The sequence below is a fragment of the Vicia villosa genome, linkage group LG2 (assembly GCF_029867415.1).
Source record: "Vicia villosa cultivar HV-30 ecotype Madison, WI linkage group LG2, Vvil1.0, whole genome shotgun sequence".
Classification (NCBI taxonomy): Eukaryota; Viridiplantae; Streptophyta; class Magnoliopsida; order Fabales; family Fabaceae; genus Vicia; species Vicia villosa.
In genome coordinates this window covers 147,976,690-148,001,019 of record NC_081181.1, presented here as the reverse complement: position 1 = coordinate 148,001,019, position 24,330 = coordinate 147,976,690, and the positions used below count along the sequence as shown (strand labels likewise).

Below are 24,330 nucleotides of genomic sequence, written 5' to 3'. Positions count from 1 at the left end.
GGAAAACTAGTAAGTATATGGTTCTTAATCATTTGTTTTAGTTTTGATTTAGAATTATAAAGTGTGTGCTATTTTGGGTTTGCATTTGGTGTTAATCAATGAATAATTCTGTTTCAGATTGAGGAATGGGCAAAATGTACAATGTCTTTGTTTCGGGAATCTGCAAAATATGGTTTTGTTTTCTGTAATATGGTTATGTAATTCAAGTGCAGACGACAGTAGAAAAAAATAAAACCATAACCCCTCGGTTTCTAAAATAAACCGAGGCAATAATATTGGGCGCGCCATTCAGTTGTGAAAATAACAAAAATGCTGACGCTGGAAATCAAATCCACGTGCAGTTAACTTTACCCATCAACTTTTTAATAACCGAGGTGATAAGTAGTAACCTTTTATGACGCCCCTGCTTACCTCACTTCTGTAACTGACATCAAATGCATTCCATGTCCATCGTTACATGTGTTTTTTGTAGTAGTGAGTTAAGACTTGATTATTTATTCCTTGAGGAGGAGACAGAGGATTCCTAGCCGCTTCAGCGACTTGCCATTGGACAAAAGAGCGGGTAGTTTTAGAAGATGCCCTCATTTGACAGATCTGATGGTAAAGAGTTTGACTATGAATTTGATGGAATAAAATAGGAGCTGAAGGTCTCCTTTTTTATCAAAGCAAATCTGGATTTTATCGAGAGCGGTTTAGTTGAATTGGGAATTGTTAGATCGCGGAAATTAGAAGTCGATTTCCACATAAGGCGCCAATGTTCTACTCTGAAACTAAATGATGACCAGAGACGATGAATTCACAATCTGTTATGGTGGTTCAAAGCTTACGATGTGGTGGAAAGGGGACTGATATGTAAAGTTAACACTTCAACGCTAGAGTTAGAAAGAGAGTGAGAAATGAAGTTTGAGAGGGAAACAATTTAAATACATGTGAAGTGACACATTTTCCTCTTTAAATAGAATAAGTGGTTGGTAATCGCACGAGTGTGGAACGACGTCGGATACGGTTGTACCGTTGGATTTACTTCATTACAATTGGGCTTTCGCCTCATGAACCTCGCAGATGGCCTACAACAACTTTAATGGCACAACAATACTATATTTGGATAAAATACAATATAGAAATACAACTAATATACAAAAAAAAAAAAAATCTACAAACCAAAACTAAATTTGGATCAAATACATTCAATACCCTACATTACCATATCCAATTTCAATCAAAGATAAAAACTTCAAATAAATTGAGAAAAAAAAGAAATCATAAACTAAAAACGACATAACAAATTGAAGGAAATATGTGGGACTAATATGAATTATAAAGTGTGTAATTACATTTTCTTAATGTCTTAGCGAGACCATCACCCATAACTTTCAATATCCTAGAAAACGTGAAGAATCACATCAAAACACAGATCAATGTATTTTACACAACTATAATGAGAGATAATATGATATTACATAACTATGATGAGAGATAGTATAATATTACAAAACTTCGATCTACATGAATGAATGTGAGAAAGAAGTTTTTTTAGTAAAATTGAAAATTTTAAAATAAATTAGGTTCAGAAACATTAATTTCAAATTTCATGCTGTAATATAAATTAATTCAACAATATACACGTGTCAAACAAAGACTGGAAGTGCGTATATTGATTCGAAACCACACACCTCAACATTTACCGGTTGAAATTCCCTCCAAAAGGCGCACATTAGCTAGCTACCCACACGACGATTCTCGATCATGGCTTCCACACCGTCGCCACCAATGTCAGTGAACCCCGGCCGCATTCGAACCCTGAAAGAAGGCTCCGGAAAAACCGGCCCTGTAGTGTACTGGATGTTCAGAGATCAACGGTTGAAAGACAACTGGGCTCTCATCCACGCCGTTCATCAAGCCAACAAATCCAACGTTCCTGTAGCCATTGTTTTCAATCTCTTCAACCACTTTATTGGTGCAAAGTCTCGTCATTTAGGGTTTATGCTCAGGGGTTTGCGCCAATTGTGTCACCAACTTCAACACACTCTTCAAATTCCCTTTTTCTTGTTTCAGGTTTAGTTTACTTTTTCTTAATTTTCTTCAAAGTTCAAATTTTTAGCTTTTATTTTTATTTTTTTATGTTTTAATATTATAGGGTGAGGCTCAGGAAACTGTATCGAAATTTGTTAGAGAATGTGGAGCGTCACTTTTGGTAACAGATATGTCACCATTGAGAGAAGTGAAGAAATGCAAAGCTGAGATTTGTGAGAGGGTTGGGGATTTGGTTACTGTTCATGAAGTTGATGCTCACAATGTTGTGCCTCTTTGGGTTGCTTCTGAGAAATTGGAGTATAGTGCTAGAACATTAAGGGGAAAGATAAATAAAAAGCTTCCTGAATATCTTGTAGATTTTCCCATCATTGAACCACCAACTACGAAATGGGTCAATACTGAGGATCATACTATAGACTGGGATGATATCATTGCTCAAGTATTAAGGTTTGATATACTTTGAGTTATGTGTGCAAATCATGTGTTATGTCACACTAACACTATGGAAGTATTGATTGTATTTTTTTCTTTCCTAAATTAGGAGTGGAGCTGAGGTTCCCGAAGTTAGTTGGTGTGAGCCTGGAGAAGTTGCAGCTATGGAAGTATTGATGGGAAGTAAAAATGGATTCCTGACTAAAAGGTTGAGAAGTTACTCCACAGATCGCAATAACCCTTGTAAACCAACTGCACTTTCTGGTTTATCTCCTTATTTACATTTTGGACAGATATCTGCTCAAAGATGTGCTTTAGAAGCTCGTAAATTAAGAGCTTCACATCCGCAGGTTTGTTTAACTTGATTCATATGCTGATTCTGTTGCTTGATTTTGTTTTTCCTAATAAAATTGTGATTAAAAATCTTATCTTGGACTTAACTTTTTTCTACTCTACGATGTTGGTGTTTAGGCTGTTGATACTTTCTTGGAGGAGTTGATTGTGAGGAGAGAACTTGCTGATAACTTTTGCTTCTATCAACCTCATTATGATTCACTAAAAGGAGCATGGGAGTGGGCTCGTAAGACCTTACTCGATCATGCCTCGGACAAGAGAGAACACGTTTACACGTGAGTTACATGTTTTTTGTTTGTTCTCTAGCTCTAATGTTTACTTGTAAGCTCATTTGGTTTTTGTTTTTACAGGAGAGAGCAGTTGGAGAAAGCTAAGACTGCTGATCCTGTAAGTTAATCTTTCATGGATAGTAATATTTTCTCATACTATAACTACATGACCCTCAAGTTCAAAATTTATAAATCCACTATATTAATGCCTTTCATATCTTTTTGGGGGCAAATATCAGCTCTGGAATGCTTCCCAACTGGAGATGGTTCACTATGGGAAAATGCATGGTTTTATGCGGTAAGTAACCTCTTGATAAGTTGTTATCTCCTTTTTGTTGCTTTCTGAAGAGTCTTCTAAAACATGTTATTTCCTCTTACAGTTTAACTCGGTCTTCGTAGGATCTCTTTCTCTAATGGTGGCAGCTTTAAATATGTTTTCTCAATTAGTATTTTCTTGTGCAGAATGTATTGGGCGAAGAAGATTCTTGAATGGACAAAAGGACCTGAAGAAGCACTTGAGATATGTATATATTTAAATGATAAGGTATACACTAACCCTTAGTCAAGATAGAGAAGCAATCTAATTACAAATGCAGTTTTCATGAGATGGTGGTAATTACCATTTGAATAAATGACAACAATTTCACACGACTGCAGTATGAAATGGATGGGAGGGATCCAAGTGGTTATGTTGGCTGCATGTGGTCTATATGTGGAGTACATGATCAGGTTTGCCTACTTCATTCTTGCTTGCTACATAATTTTTCGATTGAATGTTGAGGAAGAAAGAACTTAATTTTTTTGTCTGAAGTGCTTTTGTCATGTGTTTATGTTCATTTCAGGGTTGGCGAGAGCGTCCCATTTTCGGGAAAATTCGATACATGAATTATGCAGGGTGCAAAAGAAAATTTGATGTTGACAAATACATTGCATATGTTAATAAATTAGTTGGTGAGCTCAGGAAGAGGAAAGCAGAAAATTTATTGTCTGAGAAGGAGAAAGTACTCCGCGGTTCTAATCCTGAGGATTGAAGCACATGTTCTTGCTTATAGCCATTTTTTTTGTTCAGGTTAAGTAGCCTGGTAATATGCCATTATTTGGCTGATGATATTTGAAGTAGGAGTAGGACTATGTTTTGTTTTGCGTGTAGCTCGGTGATGAAACTGAGATTTATTGTATTCCAACTTGAAAAGGTTGGCCACATGACATTAAAAGAGGATACAGAACTATCAGGATTTTTTTTCTACAGCATGGTCACAAGTGTCCTGTGTGATTTAGAGACATTGTTTAGCAAGTATAGATAAGATAGTTTTTGTGGTAAGAGTTATAGTTTTTTACATTGATAAGAGATATGCTTAACTTTATAACAATTATCAAGATCCTTGTTTTTACAAGTACAATGTAAATGTCTTAAATTTGATAGAAAGTTTTAGAAAAAAATTATTGAACAAAAGCCTCAGTTTCTTCTTCCTGCAGTATATAATAGAGTATATATTTTGGTAAAAGGCATAACAAAAGAGTATTAATTTCACTATTTCAAGATTCGGTTCCTGGAAAACTACATAAATTATTTTTGTTAGTAACCAATGATGTTTTCCTAGCGCATACGAAAGCTGTCATCAAGTGACCCGGTTAAACCACAAGGAGTTAACTATATAAATCCTCTGCTAAGAATGAGATGGTTTAACTACATAAATTACAACAAATATTTTACAAGTATGAAGAAGCTCAACTTTGACTTCTGTAACATCATATCTGGATATCATCTAGTGTAAGTTCATGTGTTGTCAGCATCTTCAATTTCTGCAAAACAAGAAAAAGAGAAGGCCGTGATGGTTATGTCAATATTGCAGTTTAAAGGCTTAAAAAACACATTTGGCACTGAAAAAGGTAGCAAATTCAATACCGAGATAAATTGTGCAGGATCGTCAAGACTCGTTGAACCTAGAATAATTTCCCTATTCAGCTTTCTAGTAAGTTTGTGGCAAACCCTTAGCTGAAGATTGAAGCATTGTATAAGATAAAAGATAAAGAAAATTAAAAGACAAAATTTACTATCTCAACACATTGACAAAATTGTTCAAACCTCTGATCGGGTTGCACCACCGATAATAAATACAAATATTTGACTCCCTGTCTTCCTCAAATCACTAGAAGTATGTCTAAGCACCGAATCACTGCATGCAAGCAAGAAAATATAGAACTGTTTGCAGACTATAGGAGCGTATTCAAACATAGAGTTCAAAGACTATCTATGTAAAAATAAAATTACATTTACATCAAATCATATGTCATCATGTATATATCTATCTATAAAAATACATTAGGAAGAAAAAAGAATATCTATAATGTATCTAAGTTAAATTCTATTAAGTATTAACAAACTTGTGCAGGGGTATATTAAGCGAACAAGTATAGCTGTACAGTGAAAAGAAAAAACTGATCCATCAGAAGCAATTGTTAGATTACTTATTAGTTCTGAAGTGTACAGAAAATAATACCTTGAGTACCCATCATCAGAGCCTCGTGGTTTTGCCCAAGTTGGTGTGCGTCTTGATCTCATTGAATGAGGATTTTGATGTACAGTCCCAGCAAAAGGTGAGCCGTGGAAACTTGCACTTGTATCATTCAAACATGGATAATCTTCCTTAGACAGTTGATTTCTCGTGAGTTTTTCAACGAGTTCCTGAATGTTCATCCACTCATCACATTGAAAGCTAAAGAATTTTTTAGGCTAAATATGCAATCATAAATATATTCTTCCAATAAATCACCATAAAACTGTTCATTAAAAAAATGGAGCTGGCCTTCATTTGCCCGATGTTTCAATGATACTAAAAGACAGAATATTCAATAAATTTCTCCTTTTAAACATATCTTCAGGGAGAATCATCGTCTTGGATTTTTATTCTAATGCTATTCTTGGTGAAACTTCATAAGTGAGTACATATTTTACGTGGGAAAACCATATCAAGTATTAGTTAACTTAATTTGTACCTCTATTATGGGATAAAACCGTGATAACTGCCATTTCTCTTCTTCCCCAGGACGTTCTTTCCTTGCAGCACGCTTCTTCTGTTAAGACAATTTTCAGAAATAATGTAAAATTAAAGAATTCATATATTTAAAACTAGAAATTACCTTTACCTTATGGATATCAAACTTAAGGCCAAAAGCACCAGTAGAACGTTTTTTGGTATCCGGTTGTCCCCCAAGCATTCTCAAATTATTCACAACATTCATATCCTCATCTGTTAATCGTGCTATCTGAAAAGTACATGAAACGTAAAAATTGGATAGCAGGTGTTGCGAATCATAGAAAGATATTATTCTTCAAAATGAGCAGAAACCAGAAACCATACCTTCATCAAATTCAGACCCTTTTCTCCGTCGAATTTCTCAGGATAAACAGCTGCAAGAATCATTAACAAGCGCAATTTATTTTCACGGGTTGTATCCTGCGTAAAAGTGGGTATGTGTATGTAATTTAATATAAGAAACAGTGCAAAGCTTGTGTGTCTAATTTCAAAATCCGTGTCTTCACTCATTTTTTTTCTCATTTTAGCATGTACATTGATTAGTTGTTAAAGAATGTGGTTTCCTTTTCCACATTAAGAATATCTTACTTCTTTCATGGTCAAAAATTTGATCACATCTTTCATTGTTGCATCTCCAAAAACAAGATCTTGCTCGAGCTGGCCCAGATCCCGCAGCCCTGACTCCCTGATGATTCTGTTAATGTTTCCTGCAAGCTGGATCAGAGACGCCCATTACAAATAGGACTATGTCGTTTGAAACTACAATGAGTCGCTATAGTTGCAAAATAATTTTTAACCGGTCCTGTAAGCCAGTAAAATCAAACAAATCGATAGAGTGGGTTTAGGGACCCTAACAAATTTTAGCATTTCTTTTTAAACCATGGGACCCATTTATACTTTTTAAACTGTGGACTAGAAAGATTAATTTAACATATTAAATTCATAACAGCCAATTATACTCTTTTTTGCAGGGTAAATATTTGTATGTTAGTCTTATGTTTTGCTTATCACTCCACTTGTACACTCCTCCATCATAACCACCAGGTTAATCTTATATCCCATAATTATACTCTAATCTTAATTGTGAAAAATAACTAAGGTAGCACTTGACATGTGGAGAAAACTGAACAGTTCCTTTCCCTTGGATTTGTTTTGCTCTTTAGTATTCCTTCCACCTTTGTAGATGAATCCGAAATTTAAAGTGTATCAATTTTATTGCCTTGTGTGTTGTTTCTTCTGTTCTACATTAAATACTCCATACACCAAAACATCGTACAAAACCCATATGATACAATTCATATGTTCTAAAATGTCTATCTAATGCCATCTAACAATCACGAATGTCTAAAACACTTGGGTGCAGAAGTTCATTAACTCTGTCATCCATCAGTGAGAATCACTTCATGACGGAACCAACAATATTGAGTGGGATAGCAGATAGTATATATAAGTTCAGTTTTACTAAAATGCGTGACAAGGGAAATTGCCCAATGAGGCAATAAAAGATGCGGCATTACCATATTACAATTAGATTTTTTCTCGAGGACAAATGAAAACTGTGTCACGTTACAATTAGATTATTCCTCTGAAGACAACTGAAAACTGCTGAAAAGGCTTCTTTCTCAAAATGTAGTTAGCGCATGTATTTGTGCGAACCATATTGTGTTATTATTATAAGAAGAAAAACATAGTTTTATCTAGACAGTATTACAACAAAACAAACCTCTACATGGAGGGAGAGTTTGTCCATTTGTTCGCTGTACTGTGGAAGTGCTTGAACCATCTTCTGCAAGTCCCTTGTCGACATATCACCGCTACTTCTATAAACACAATACAAATTGATAATCTAAGTGAGTCTTATTATTAGCTAAATAAATAATTATTTCCATTAAACAACAGATCCAAGCTCCGATAAATTATGAAAGGGCAAATATTCACAACATATATAGTTTGAATGCGTAATTCTGTGTTTTATTTAATATTATTGAAAATAACTTGTCACAGAAAACTAAACACTAATCCGAATTTAGGGATATGGAGACTCAATCCTAAATAAATAGAGAAATCAATAACAAATCATAATAAAATATTAAGTAAGATAAAAACTAATGTTAAGATAACCTAGGACACTCTAAGATTATAAACTGATTTTAATATCTAAACTAAGATAATATCGAAGATATCATAAGATATTTTCTTATATTCTAACCAAGCAAAATTAAAATTTTCCGATGGAACAAATATCAATACTTCGCCATCTATGATTTGCTCCCTTACAACATCCGTACGGCACAAACTACAAGGAAATATATTCAAAATCATCTCACAGATAACTAGCCATAGCAAAATGGATGGAAAAACTCAAGGCGATTGTCAGATTACGGAATACACCACAGGGTGGCAAGGCATCAACTTTTACACACCACAGTAGGGAATGAATTCAAGTCAAACCATAGGGTGTGTCAAACCATACCATTTATAAATAAATAAAAATTAGGAAAATATTTAATTTCTGATAATGACTAAATCGTTGCATTAGTTTGTTAACCATCACCTTGAACCATGTTGAATTTGTGCAGCTTTGTTTTTTGAAATGAAGCCAGTCATCTTCTCATGCAGCCGTTCACTAGCCTAACACGGTCATCAATATCAAAAGGTATTCATGTTGCTAAAGTCTAAGATAGTAAAAGCATAAAAGGAGGGCATACATCAGCAATATGTGCATGGCGAAGCTCGAGCCATATAGGATCATGATCCTCCAAAAGAACTTCTTTTTTCTCAGGTAGACCTCCGGCCTTGCCAGGAACCTTAAAAATACATACAGTAGATTCATGTTTATATACAAGAGACTGGACCCAAAAATCCAGAGAAGGAAAGAAAAGTTGCTGAAGTTACTTCTTGGATATATTTATTTCCCTCCATATTCAGCAAATCATGACACATGGCATCATATGTCCACTCGTGAATTACTGGAGCAATCTGCAAAATCATAATAATATTTCCATGGTAAGCAACATTAAAGTCTAATAAAATACTATTACAAATAAATGACCAACAAATGGACAAAAGAAACCTGATCAATTGATCTGTCAATAATGAGCAACTCGCAGGTCTCAGTCTGAGGAAAATTAGGTATAGTTTTTTTATATTTCATAAGACAGTCCCAGACTCCAGCAGCAAGCTTTGTAGGAATAAGATCACGGAGAGTAGTCACTGTGGTTGCATCTAGGGATTTGGCAGCGCGAAAGCGAACAGAAGGAAATTCCTAAAAGAACATTGCATGCTTCAGAAATTTTTTCAATCATCTGTTTTAACAATAATAAGGCATTGACTACATTATTTTAGTATTTTTGTTATAAAGAGCACTATCTGCATACTCTTAATGAAGCAAATACTGTAGCGATTCGTATTGCCATCGCATTCAAACATGCAACACTTTTACGACTATTTTCTTCATCCCCAAATAACTCCTCTAATGCTCTCTCATTATTTGTAATGAAACCCTGCATTCATAACCAAAAACACACCTCAAGTTGAAGACACAATAATGAGAGGATGACAAGATTAGAAACTAATAGGAACTCCTAATTAGTGCAATTGTAAGATTTGAACAGGAACGAAATGCAAGACATAACAGACAGTCGAAGACATGTTCATATCAAGGACTCAAGAGCCTTGAGTTTTTGTCTTCCAAATCCAAAACAGTGGGTGAATGGCGCTGTGCCCAGGAACAGTTTTTACAGTATATTTTTCTAGTTTCCTTACTTCCTCATTTTTGAAAAAATTGGGTCCACTTCATGTGTATTTCCCTAGTGTGAAATATTATTGCCTTGAAGGGATCATACTTAAACTTAATATATGGAATCAGAATCATTTCAAGAGTTTGGTTCTTGGGCAATTTTTTAATAGGGTTATAGGAAGTGGGCTTCAAAAACCAAAGTTGGTCGATATGCCAATTTGAGTGATGCGAAGTGAGGGGTGGTACCAGAAAATGGCAGTGGGGTACGAGAAATTGGAAGAATGGAAGATAGTGTCATCAACCATGGCTTTTAAATGAATCAGAATCCATGATGAAATCAGAGTCGGCATAAGGATATTATTCTTTGGCAATTTCACCCTCACGGTGAATCCTTAGTCCGCCTCCTCTGCCACACGCCCTGTACCCCACATCAAAACTTCTAACTCAGGAGACTCAGCAATGTGCAATTAAGCATAGTTTATTTGTCCTGTTTATCAGTGAATTCAAGCACATCCTTTGTTTGTATATGGAGAAGGTTTTCTTTAGCAGTTAATAAATTATGATTAATTTAAAATTTACATGAAAGAAATCACGATTCATCACTTGATATATACATGCACAGCTAAGTGAAACTTATTAGAGTTAGTGTTAAGTAAAAGATACTGTTGGAGATCAGCAAAGAATCTGCTGCGCAGAACAGTGTATTTTTTTTTGTACAGATCATATTATGCCGTGTACAGCTCATTAGAAGTTGTAAATCCTGATGGTTTCTATCCTAAAATACAAGGCAAGACTAGTTGCTAAGGGATTCCATCAACAACAGGGTTTTGACTTTCAAAAAACCTTTTTTCCAGTTGTTAAACATGTCACTGTGAGGACTGAGGATAATGCTTACCCTAGCTATCTCCAAACAATGGTATATCACTCAGCTTGATGTGAACAATGCATTCCTAAATGGAATGCGTGAAGAGGAAGTTTACATGCAACAACCACATGTGCATTCTGATAAGCAACATGTGAGAAAGCTAAATAAAGACTCAATGCAGCAGGGGAGCTGACCCAAGTGACAGAAAATCAATATCTGGATCTTGAATCTACCTAGAGTCAAACTTGGTGGTCTAAGAAGCCAACTTCGGTTGCCAGATCAAACAATGAGGCAGAGTATATAGAAGTCTTGCCTACAAAGTAGCTGAACTGCTTTGGATGCAATCTTTCCTAATAGAACTCAAAGTATCTTTCAATACTCTTATGATAACCTGAGCACAGTAGCTCTTTCTCAAAATCCATTACTGCATGTCAAGGCAAAGCATATGGACAAGTTTAGAGTTGTTGAATGTTGATAAAGGATCTCAGACATAACAAATCCTCTTGGATTTGAAGGGGATATATTAGAGTAAGCAGAGTTAGTGTTAAGTAGAAGATAGTTAGCAAAGCAGAATAACTCACTTTGTGCCCAACTGTGCTGAGTCAGCACATTTGCAACAAATTGAATAATTGACTCATTTTGTTACAGCTCCCAATATTTAGCTTCATGGAAGCCATTGTAACTAATCAATTCATTTCTATATAAATACAACATTCAGTTTATCTTTGTTTGAGTTTGTGAAGATGAATTCTTCATCTTCAAGTTTCTAATAGAACTGGACCACCACAAAGAGAACTTCTACATGTTGTAAGTTTTTAAATTTATAAACAACCAAAAAGGAATAAAATTAACTATAGTCATAATGAACAAAGGTGAAATATATGACAGATGAAAAGTATACAACCATATACCTGGCTATCTATGGCAAAATACTCCAAATTCATCTGCACACCGTCATCCAAATAAGGGGAAAAATCAAAATAGGCCATGAAATTGGTCAAGTAAAAATATGAATTTAAGCACAATCTTGTTTCTAATTAATAAAATATTGTCACCTCTCTCAATGCACCTAATCGAGGCAACACCCTTGGATCTTTCTTTATGTCCACAACTAATTCTCTAGAAATAGGCGAGCTAAAGAAAACAAATGCCCTACAAGAAAAAAAAAAGATTAAGAACAAATAGGTTGAAGCCGGGATGAATGGCATACAGAAGACACTATAACAGTCACCACATACTTCCTGTATAAGGGAGCCTTTCCAGCCATGTCTGCCAAAAACATGATTATGCTGCAAACAAAATGAAGAGAATCACTAAATAAAGATGAATTTCAAAACTTGACAATTTAGGTTGACTAAGTTCTATATAAAATCTAAATGAAAAAATATTGCAGCCAAAAGTAAATGGCATAATTATCATTTAGTGATTAGCATTAAAAATGTATAATTAGGAGAAAGTTAGAGACAAAGTAATGCATTATCATTATCATATTGTTTACAGAGAAAAGAAAGGAAAATTCAAAACCAAAAATGATAAAGTTAAAAAGAAAGACATACTCTTTGACATACTCTTTGGAAGGAAACTTAATGGGGGAAATTAAAGGGAAACTAAACGGTAGAAAATACAAGAGAATAACGGACAATGTTGGAACAAGTTATACTTTTTGATATTCAAAACCTACAAAACTGACTTGATACTTTTATTTGAAACAGAGACAGCCAATTATACGTTCTAAAATGTTATGTAAACTACGTGTTCATTGAGACATTAGTCGCATTTGCATACTCAACAGATAACTGCAGAATAATAGGAATAAAAAATAAAAATAGATGTGCTACTTCTCTCTTGATGGCTGGATGAAATATATAGCATCCATTGTTGGTAATGGTTGCCTCCGTTTGTATATGTCTTCGACCACTACAAAAAGAGCACTGAAATATCAAACCATAAAGGAAATAAAACTTAAAAAAGAGATAGCCAACTAATGAGAATTCCACCATTTTGATGGTTAGAGAGGGTAAAAAACTCCAATGTTAATAACTTTACAAAAAGAAGTGTTAACTAAACTAACTGATACAATACATCACAAATTGCAAATTTCAAACTGAAAATATTTTTGAGTACCTTCATTATCCTTAATCTCTAAGCTACATCTTATTTTTAATATTGTTTATAAAAGCAGGTAAAATATCAATAAAAAAGCCAAAACTAAATGACAATAAAAAGCGGGTAACTTATATTGTTGCTGTTGACATTGTGTATGTCGTTTTTCCAGTAATCCTGGTGAATAAAACAGATTTTGAATGAGGCTTATTCTTACTTCTAAATCTAAATAAAACATGTGCTACATTTACTGCTATACGACAACAACCAAGCCTTATCTCATTAAATGGGTCCGGCTACTTGATCAAACGGCATCATAACATTCTATCAAATACCATACATCTATCCAGCTCATTAATCTTGACATATTTCTTAATATCTTCTCTTATAGTGTTTCTAGATCTTCTTCCACCTATAGCAGTTTGATTAGTCTACTCTCCTTACTACAAAATCTGCAAATTCTCTCTCTACTTGCCCAAACCACCTAAGTCAAATTTGCACCATCTTTTCTAACTAACCTAAATAGAAGACAACACAAAACTAATTGGATGAAATATAATAAAATTGATGGATCATATCAGATAACCTTCTTCAAAACCAACCAAATTTTATTCATAAACACTCAATTATTTAAGCAGACAGTCTATTTCCGCCAATAGAACCCATGACAACAATACATGGCAAAAACCTCACACTGTGCATTCAATCACCCTATACAAGCAATAAACCTAATTGTACAAAATCTAGAACACATATTTTGGACTTCCTGCCTTGTTGTGACTGGATTCAAATAGTAGAACCAGTCACTTGTAAATGTACGGTGTAAGACTCTTAACAATAGAACCATAATAGGTCTAAAGCTTCTCTAGCCCAGTAAGGGTGTAATTATTTTGATGGAACAATTAGACTAATAAAACTGCTAATTTAACAAGGAAACGTGGTTAAGCACAATCACAAACTGTCATTTACTTTTTTATGATTCTTACATGAAACACCTTCGTCGGTGATATCAGCCATCTTACATGAGTGAGACATTATCTTCACAGTAAGTTTGTCCATTATGAGTACCTACATATAAGCAAACCATGAATCAGCATAAGATTGTAATCAATAAACCAGTCCCTTTTTGTTTCTTTAGTTCCCCTTCAACAAATCACTCAAATTATGTTTAGACTTAGGCTGGCTGTATGTATAAACAAGTGCATAGTGCATAGTATTACATATTTAGAGACAAAAAGATTATGATGATGCAATGAATAAAAGAAGCAATTAAGACGCGTTGATTATGTAATTGTCAGTGAACTACAAACTTTGGATGAAAGAGACTGATCCTTCTAATCTCTGTAGCACCGACACATCTAAAAAAATGTGTGTCAGTGTCGGTGTCCAAAACCAACACCGACACTTGCAATTATGTTTAGCTTATTTATTTTTCTCAATTTATTACCCGTGTTCGTGCTTCATAGCTTCTAACTCTACATCTATCCAGAGTAAAGCTAAATAAATCATGATAGAATGCATTTAACTACTTGCATCACATACCTTCCACGTTGATTTGGAATCCCCTGCTTTTGTCGACCTGATCATTTCACGTAATAATCCTGGAGACAAATTGAATGAACTTACTCAAACAAAAATCAGAAAATCATTCCAAAATGAACTTCATCAATAACAATAATAATCCGAAACTTGCTTAAATGAGTATTCACTATTAAAATACATAACCAATACTTAGGCCATTCCGTAAGATTAATTGATCTCATTAGGAAAAAAAAAACTTCGCTATTCCGCTCAAAGCATTAGCACAAAAAGCACAGTGAAAACTGAAATGATTTAGATTGAAAGTTGCAAGTGTAATTCGAAAAGCAGAATGAACAATGAAAGAGACGAAGTTACAAGTAGAAAAGCGGTTGAGTAAGTTGAAAACTGTAACAACGAAATGGATCATGAATTGAATTAACAGAAATTGGGAAGAGAGGGTTTACGGTCGCGGGTAATTTGCTTTAAATTCTGGTAATCGGCGCCACCGTAAGAGGAGGAGGAGGAATCAGAATCGTACATAGACATGTTGCTGTGCTGTGCTTTCTTGCTTTCGCACAGAATCGCGTTTAATCACAGCGAGCGTATACCAAATTGTTTCTTCCAAGTTTAATTTACTTTACTTTTGAAAATGGCAATGGATTAATTAATTTATTTGTTTAATGTAAAATTAAAATTGCAGTCAAATATAAAACTTGAAGCATTGATCATGATTGATGACGTGTTGAATTGTCTATCGTCCTATACTCTGTCGATGGGATTGATGGAGCTCCAAATAGCGAATGTTGGGTCGGGTCGGAGCAATTAAGCTCCTTTAACATTGGGAGTGGACCGTATGACCGGAAAAATAACCGATAGTGACTAAACGAAATGAGATTAAACGGGATGGACATGCACGTTTGTCACCTCTAGTTTTGACACCTTAAATATAAAATGACTAATATATCATCTTTAATGTAAAATAAAAAAACAATTCAAAAAAAATGCATTTACAAATTTTAAAATACTCAATAGGTTAAGAATAAAAACTAAACGTGTAAAAAGTGCAGAAAAGAGAGTGAAAAAAAAAAGTTGAGATTTTTTATTATTGATGATCATGAATACATATAATTTGTAACTATTTGAACATCCATCTAATTAATTAATAACTAATTAAGAGTTAGTTATGATACTTTGAATTAGTTAGTTACATCAATCTTTCAACACCCCCTTAAATTAGAATGATTGTCAAGTATTCTTAACTTGGCTTGAAGGTTGTAGAATGGACCCAAGTGTAAATATTTGGTGAGTATGTCAGCAACTTGTTCTTTGGGCGTGACAGGCATGAGGTGAACAATTCCAGCTAGCACCTTGTTTCGTACCACATGGAAATCAATTTCTATATGTTTGGTTATCTCATAAAAAAAATCAAATTAGTAGCTATATGTAAGTCTGATTAGTTGTCACAATAGATGATGATTGGAACGTGATGTGGAGTTTTGAAGTTATTGAGTAATGAGAGGAGCCAAATGCCTTCACATGTAGCATGAGCCAATGCACAATACTCAGCCTCCAGTGAGGGATTTTCCAAGGAAAAAAATAAATGCTTGTGGTGGATCTATGTGTGTCTGAACAAGCTCCCCAGTCAGAATCGAAGAATCCCTAAAAACATAAAATGGCAGATGAGTTGAAGAACAAGCCTTGAATTAGAATGTTTTGAGGTAGTGTAGCACATGAAGACCAACCATCATATGCTTATTAGTTGGAGCTTCAAGGAATTGATTTAGCTTACTTATTGTATAAACTATCTCTGGCCTAGAGTGGGTCACATATAAGAGCCTGCCAATGAGTCTGTGTACGTTAGAGTGTCGTCAAGAACAAACCAAAACTATGAGAAAAATTTAGTTTCTTGAAAAAAAACAAGAAATTCTATTAGGTTTTCACGAGAGAAAGAGAGAGATATATATATATATATATATATATATATATATATATATATATATATATATAGAGAGAGAGAGAGAGAGAGAGAGAGAGAGAGAGAGAGAGAGAGAGAAGAGGGAAGAAGAATAAAAAAATAGGATTGGTTGTAACTATTTTTCCGTTCACTTTCTCTATTATGGTTTACATATTACAAGGGAATAACAACAATCAACCGCTCTCAACAATTTGAGACAACTAGTCTATTTATAGACTACTAAGCTAACTTATGCTACAAACTAACTTAAACAATTGGGCTAAACAAAATATGTCCAATTCGACATGCTAACAAACCTAGCATTATCGACTACTACGTGCTAGAATACAATTCGACTACAACATACACGACTTTGACATCAACATGTGAATAGACTTCAACAAAATACTCAATCTTTATCGAACCTGTCAAGATACTAGAGTTCGATTTAAAATCTCTCAGATTTCCACCTTGGAACAGACTCTACAACATCAAGGGAAAAAATTAGCTTTCTTCATACAGCTTTATCAACTGCATACAGTGAAGACTATATATTCTGCTTCAGTGATTGATAAGGCAACAACCTTCAAAAGTGTCGCTTTCCAACTGATCGATGTGCCAAACTTAGTGAACACATATCCAGAAATAGTTTCTATGGAATCCATACAACCCGCATAATTAGAGTCGACATATCCTTCAATTTCTACTTTACTATCATCACGACAAGCTCCACCATAAATCATGACTCTGCTCAAAGATTCATTTATGTACCTTAGAATCCACTTCAATGCTTGTCAATATGCCTTTCCAAAATTGACCATATACCTACTTACAAGGCTCACTCCATAAAATATGTTTGGCCTTGTACAAACTATAGCATACATCAAAGAGCCTGTTATACTAGCAAATGGAATGCTACTCATACAGGCTTTTTCTACTTCAGTAATAGGACTTTGAGTCGTACTTAGCTTGAATTGAGGATTTTTTGGTGTCACAACAAACTTTGAATTCGACATACCAAATTTGTTAAGAATCTTCTTCAGGTATGTTTCTTGAGATAAGCATAACATCAAATGCTTTCTGTCTCTCCGAATGTCAATCCCAAGAATCTTGGATGAAACTCCCAGATCCTTCATATCGAACTCCTTATTGAGTTCAACCTTCACCTTTATTACATCCTCGACAATGTTGCTTTCTATGAGAATATTATCCACATAAAGCAACAAAATAACAAGTGAATTTCCAGGTTGGAATTTGAAGTAAACATATTGGTCAAACTGGCTTCTAGTGAAACCTATGTGTGCCAAGAACTTGTTGAAACTCCTATTCCATTGTCGAGGAGATTGTTTCAGTGCATATAAAGATCTATTCAGTTTGCACACATAATCTTCCTTCCCCTTTTCTGCATACCCTCTAGGTTGCCTCATCAATATTAGTTCACCTAGATCACCATACAGGAAAGCAATCTTCACATCCATCTGTTCTAGCTCTAGGTCAAACTTTGCCACCATGTCTAATAACATTATAATGAATATATGCTTTAGACTAGGTGAGAACACATCGTTGAAGTTGACTTCTTCTTTCTGAGTGAAACTCCTTGCAACCAATCTTGCTTTGTATCTCTTCGACATCACTCATTAGGTTCCTTTTTTAACCTTGAAAACCCACTTACAACTAACTAATCTGGCCCCTGCATATTTCTCGATCAACTCCCAAGTGTTATTAGCATGAAGAGATTTCATCTCATCATCCACGAACTTTAACCATTCAGTCTTATTTCTAATCTTCACAGCTTCCTTGTAGTAGTCTCTAAGTTCATCATCAAGAACCTCACTTGCAGATATTAAGGCAAATGATATGAGATCTGCAAAACCCAGTCTCTGAGGTCGCTTAATGACTATTATTGACTTGTCTCTAGCCAGAAGTAGGGGTGGGAATAGGCTGGGCCGAGCTAGGCTTTGCCAAGCCTGAGCCTGGCCTGCTATAATATTCAAAGCCTAAGCCTGGCCTGTAGCCTATCATAGGCTTATTTTTTTGGCCTGGGCCCGGCCTTTTTGAAGGCCTGATTGGCCTATTAGCCTACTTAAAAGCCTATTTCATTTGAACATTTGTAAATAAGTCATTCAACTCCTCTTTATATAGACTAACAAATTAAAAGATCAGTGAGATTAAATGTTTGTTTGCATTAATTTATTTAAGTTTACCTAGTAGCATAAATTTTGTGCTATTATTTGTTTGAGAGAACTTATCGAAACAACTTATGACATTGTTCATAAGATTCTTTTCATCTTATTTTCATAATTTCTTCAAGATAACTAAAATTTATTTTTATATTTTTAATTCAAAGTAAAAAATATAATATAATAATAAAATTATTCATATTTATTTAAATAGGCCGGCCTCTTAGGGTTAAAAGGCTTTTTATGTGGCCTGTGGCCTAGCCTTTTTAGCTAAATAGGCTTATAAAAAAGCCTAGGCCTTTTCTATTTATCTAAAAAGCCTGACCTGACCTGGGCCTATGTAGGCTGGGCCGTAGGCCCCTGTTAGTCGGCCTGGCCTATTCCCACCCCTAGCCAGAAGGTAGTCATTATCAGTTTCCTCATTAACATCGGTAACTTCTGTTTCTTCTTCGACTTCATTTGGGTTATACAATTCAGCATCACTATGCTCCACCTCAATATGAATCTCTTACTATTCTAGCTCTTCTTCAAAGATCACAGCATTTCGACCAATATCGTCAGTTTTCTTGAACGTCATTTCTATTTCATTTAAAACTACATCTCGACTTGTGATACACATCCTGTGACCTAGCTCCAAGCACTACAACCTATAAGCTTCGACTCCTGTGACCTCTTGACTTTCCTGCTAGTTTAGTTTTCGACCAGAGTCTTCCAACTTTTGAAATTTTCAAAAGTTTCATCCTTAGTCTTTTGAATAAATACCCACAATTTTCGTGAATAATCATTAACTATACATAGAAAATACCTTGCACCTGAATGTGAATGACACCTTGCCGTCCCCCAAAGATAAACATGGATATAATCAAGGAATTCACATGTTCTTTGTTTACCTTCTTTTAACTTTACCCTACATGATTTATCAAATACATAAGGCTCACAGAACATTAGCTTTTCGACCTTGTCACCATATAATAGATTTTGTTTCGACAATTCAACCAGGCCTCTTTCACTAACATGGCCAAGTCTCTTGTGCCATAACTCAATCTTCGACATGGGTTTTGTGGACACCACATCTGTTGAATCACTTACAACCTCAATCTCAAGGGTATACATGTATTGCCTTTTGATGCCTATCAAGACTTCCTTCGACCCCTTCATTTTCTCTCCTTTGAGAACATATCCTTTTTTTCGAATTCACCAAGAGAAATCGAATTTATCTTCAGATCAGGTACATACTTGACACCAATCAACAACCTTATCGACTTATCACGGAGTTTGAATCTCATAAATCTAATACTTACAATTTTGCAGGATTTGTCGTTTTCCAACAACACTAATCCACCATCTTGATCACATAATTCCTCAAACACATCTTTGTTTAGAGTCATGTGCCAAGTGCAATATGAATCCATGGTCCATTCCTTGCTAGAATTGGTGCTAAAAACCAAGAGAACATCAGATGATTCAAAATCATCTTGCACAATGGATGTGTTACAATTGTCCTTCACATCATTATTGCTCTATCGATTAGGGCTTACTTTTCGTGTGTGACCCTTCTTGGTACAATGATAACACCTAATTTTAGAAGTATCACCACCATGAAATTTCTACTAACCTTTACCCTTCTTTTTTTCAAACTTACCATCTTTCTTCAAAAATTTACCTTTAATGGACAAACCTTCACCAATAGACGATGGTTTATACTCCTTTTATTCGATCATATCCTTAGAGTATAAGGCTAATTGAATTTCTTCAAAGGTCAGGGATTCTCTTCCATACAAGAGAGTTTCTTTAAAGTGACCATGAGAACATAGTAAAGCACACATCAACAACAACACTTGGTCTTCATCATCAATCTTGACATCGATATTTTCAAGGTCAAGAATCAGCTTGTTGAACATATTCAACTGCTAAGCCAAGACTTTGTCTTCACTCTTCTTGAATGAATATAGAGCTTGCTTCAGGTAGAGGCGATTGACCAACGATTTTGACACGTACAAACTTTCAAGTTTCGACCATACACTAATTGATGTCTTCTCCTTCGACACCTATCGAAGAAGCTTATCACCAAGGCTCAATACGATGGCGCTGTGGGCTTTCTCTACCATCTTCGTTTCTCCTTCTCTATTAGCGCATCATCCATTGGCTCCCTTCAACGCTTCTAGCAAACCCTGTTGAACAAGAAGGGCTTGCATCTTCAAGCCCCACAAACTAAAATCATTCATACTATGAGAAAGATTTAGTTTCTCGAACAAAAACAAGAAACTTTACTAGGTTTTCTTGAGAGAGAGAAGAGGGAAGAAAAAGAAGAAATAGGATGGGTTGTAACCGTTTTTCTACTCACTTTCTCTATTAGGGTTTACAGATTACAAGTGAATAACAATAATCAATCTTTCTCAACAACCTGAGAGAACTAATCTATTCATAGACTGCTAAGCTAAAAACAATTAGGCTAAACAAAACAGGCCCAATTCGACATGCTAACAAACTTAGCATTATCGATTACTGTATGTTAGAACAAAATTCGCCGACGATTATATAATCTCGGGTGGTCCCTCGGTTGATCAAGATTAAATTGATTAGGATTAATGTTTATCCTTTCTTCTTAGCCTTAGAAGATGACTTTATTCATTGCAATAATGAGTCCTTTCACAAGGTCCGAAAGATCTTCATAAAAAAAAAATCTTCATCTGCTTACACCAATTCTCATCATTCTTATCTTTAAGGATTGGAAGACTTGTTGGAAAATACCCGTTCGAATGATTCATCGCGCTATACTTCCCAAGAATCACACAGTTAATGCTCTATCTACCAGTATTTTTTATAAACAAGCGCTACTCTACAAAGATGGTTACTTGCAGGATCTCCTAGTAAATATTAGGACATATTTGTATAGGAATTCTTAAATTTGTTCAGAGTATCCATTAGTTTGATTGTAAAGTAAAAAATAATTTAAAAGGAAAATACCGACTGATTCGGGTTGAATGTAAAGTAAAGTGAAAGTAAACGACTATAAAAAGGTAAGTTAAATAACATAAATTGCTTCAATATAATGCGTAGGAAATGAAGATATGATACACAAGATCATATATTTTCTCACAGACTTGTTTCTATCTGAATGCATATACTTTAAGTTTTGGAGTGTTATATGTGAATTTTGTGACCCCTAATCCCGACACCAGAATTACCTATATATACTACTAAACTTAAAATTATCTTATATGGTTGCTTTGTGCATGCTTGAAACATATCCTTGTTACGTGGCTTCGAGGCTAATGACTTACTTCCATGTGTATGAGACGTCTAAACTCATGTGCATGGCCGTTGCTTAATATTATCTTTTAATAGGCAAAGTAATTGCTCGTAGTCGAGATGGCTGTTGTTTGGAAAACAACGCCACAATACGCTAAGTCTTTGAGAATGAGACAAAACATTAATTCGACTGTCAATAATCGACTGCCACACTACATTTTTTATTACAAGTTGATCTTCAAACCCATACCTCATTTTTAACGTCGAAGTTCTTAGCTAACATGTTCTAGATATACCAGATGTTGAAATTAAACACCAATCTTGGAGCTAATTCGAACCAATCTTGATGAATGAGAATCAATCTCCCTGATTGATTGCGCCTTGTGTTCTTTACTCTTCACTCAAGTGAATCGACCACATCTTGGTTGCAAGATGATTCCTGCTGGACAAAAGTTTTGAGAAAAAAGAAAGATGAATTGTGAAAGAAAAGAGAAATTAGGATTTTGAGATAAAGAGGACGAAGAAGAGGGTTATGCAAAGTTTCTCTCTGCTTTCAAAGCTGAAATTTTATTCAACTTTCCTTCACACTTTACAATAATATGGTACCTTCTTATTTATAGCTGAGATTGCTTGCACACCAAACAATCTCTAACTAACTAACTAACTCAGCTAAAATATAAAATAAATGCTAAGTTTAATTCTGTCGAGGCTAGTTCATTCGTCAGTTACATTTTTCAACTACTTCATGCTATGTTTAGTTCTCTATCGAAATCCTGTCTCCACACAAACAATTACACTTTTAACATCATCTACATATAACTGAAGCATAAATCCCATATGTAGGGGTGTTCATGGGTACGGGTCAACCCGCGAACCCACTCACCCAATCTAACCCAACCCATATTTTTACCCAACCGAATCATGTATGGGTCCAATCCGAACCAACCCATTCAAATCCATTAGTATTTAGTTCGGGTAACGGATTTGACATGTCACTCTATTTTTATTTTATTCTATTTATAAATTATCTAGCAAAAATCTTAGATTGCATATATATTTTTTAATATAATTATAGTTTTATTAATTATAAAAGTTTAAGTCTAAATTAAATTTGAGAGATCAAATTTATTTATTCAAAGAGAGATATATCTTACCTTTTAAATTATACTTTACATCATTTGTATTTTTTTACTTGATCTGAATCGTACAAGAATTTTTAAGTATTAAATGATAAATTTTATTCAAATAAAATACATAATTTTATAATTCTTTTAATGTTTTTGTAAAATAAATATGTTATTTAAATTGATATTTTATTAAGAATTTAAAAATTATATTTAGTGGGTGACCCACGAACCCAACCCAACTCATTGATGAACGAGTTGGTTTGGTTAAGGTTTAGTTTTAGAAGTACAGGTTGAACACTGAACCCAAACCAAAGACTATTGATTGGGTCGGGTATTTGATTTGAGAATTTCTTTGTAGACCCCCTATGGGGAGAACCTCCAGTGAAAACCCAAAAATACCCCTACTTCGAAAATGCATTTCCGATTTTTTTTTTATAGATTTTCCCAGAATTCGGAAATGCATCTCCAAAAACATCAAATGGGGGGTGTTTTCGGAGATGCATTTCTGAAAACACCTATTTTTTAGGGTTTTGGAAGTACACTTCCGAAAAAATGCAACCCACTCCAATATTTAGCTGAAATCAATTTCCATTTTATAGTTGCAGTTTCTACTTCCTTGTAATCCTTAAAGTACTGGAATCCATGTATGTTGCTCCTTGTATTCCTTCCTCGAGTTTATCATGTCTCAACCTAATGTTACTTCTAAGTTATAATAATGCTAGATCTTTGGTGTTGAATTTTGATTTTGTACTTTCTGTAACCCATGAATAATGAACTTGATTACCTGCCTTTCTCAGTTTTGTTTCTATACTTTCACCTAGATTTTGAATTGGTTCATTCTGGTTCTTCCTTAGGCATATTTTCAATTGGTGTTCTTGTTCAAAACAGTTATTTGCGTCACTTGAGAAACTCAGATCTGAGAGAGATTCTGAATTATGTATTTAGAATATACAAGTGTTTTGTCATATAAATTGTATCCAAAGTTTCAAATAGTTGTTCTTAAAAAGCTTTTGTGATATTCATTCGTTCATATGGTGCAAAACTGGGTTGCATTTTTTCGGAAATGCATAAACCAAAAACATCCCCATTTGATGTTTTCGGAGATGCATTTCCGAATTCTAGAAAAATCTGAAGAAAAAAAATTACTTCAGAAATGCATTTCCGAAGTAGGGGTATTTTGGGTTTTCGCCGCAGGTGACCAAGAAGATAGGGAGTCTATAAAAAAATTTGATTTAATCAAATAGACCCAATCCAGCCCGCGAACACCCCTACTCATATGCTCCCATACGAACTATTTGAATTTTAGCAGGGCCTAGTTATTGTGGTTTGGATCAAGGACAAACAAATAATAAAGCTTAGAGTTACCATATGGCTAATTAGAACTCAAAAACCTATCCGAATGGTTTTATCTTCTTTTTTATTCCATAAACTAGTAATATACCCGTGCGTCCGCACGGGTAAA

At 34.6% G+C, this 24,330-nt stretch overlaps 2 protein-coding genes across 2 annotated transcripts; one reads left to right on the top strand and one right to left on the bottom strand.

Annotated features, from left to right (window-relative positions):
- Positions 1–1,679: 1,679 nt before the first annotated feature.
- Positions 1,680–4,410, top strand: LOC131652402 (deoxyribodipyrimidine photo-lyase). The gene is made up of 9 exons (XM_058922250.1): positions 1,680–2,055; positions 2,138–2,481; positions 2,576–2,816; positions 2,938–3,095; positions 3,171–3,207; positions 3,329–3,387; positions 3,552–3,633; positions 3,747–3,818; positions 3,932–4,410. The coding sequence occupies exons 1-9, from the start codon at positions 1,747–1,749 to the stop codon at positions 4,118–4,120; spliced, it is 1,491 nt and encodes a 496-aa protein (XP_058778233.1). The 5' UTR covers positions 1,680–1,746; the 3' UTR covers positions 4,121–4,410.
- A 188-nt stretch (positions 4,411–4,598) lies between these two features.
- On the bottom strand, positions 4,599–15,025 carry LOC131652401 (SNARE-interacting protein KEULE-like). The gene is made up of 21 exons (XM_058922249.1): positions 14,820–15,025; positions 14,377–14,435; positions 13,821–13,902; positions 12,570–12,648; positions 11,970–12,020; positions 11,787–11,883; positions 11,643–11,675; positions 9,505–9,630; positions 9,201–9,392; positions 9,023–9,106; positions 8,836–8,934; positions 8,682–8,758; positions 7,851–7,947; positions 6,716–6,841; positions 6,452–6,547; positions 6,237–6,356; positions 6,087–6,164; positions 5,591–5,775; positions 5,176–5,266; positions 4,996–5,085; positions 4,599–4,892 (listed from the first exon to the last, which is right to left on the bottom strand). Exons 1-21 carry the CDS (start codon positions 14,899–14,901, stop codon positions 4,839–4,841), a joined length of 1,998 nt encoding a protein of 665 aa, XP_058778232.1. The 5' UTR covers positions 14,902–15,025; the 3' UTR covers positions 4,599–4,838.
- Between the last annotated feature and the right edge of the window lie 9,305 nt (positions 15,026–24,330).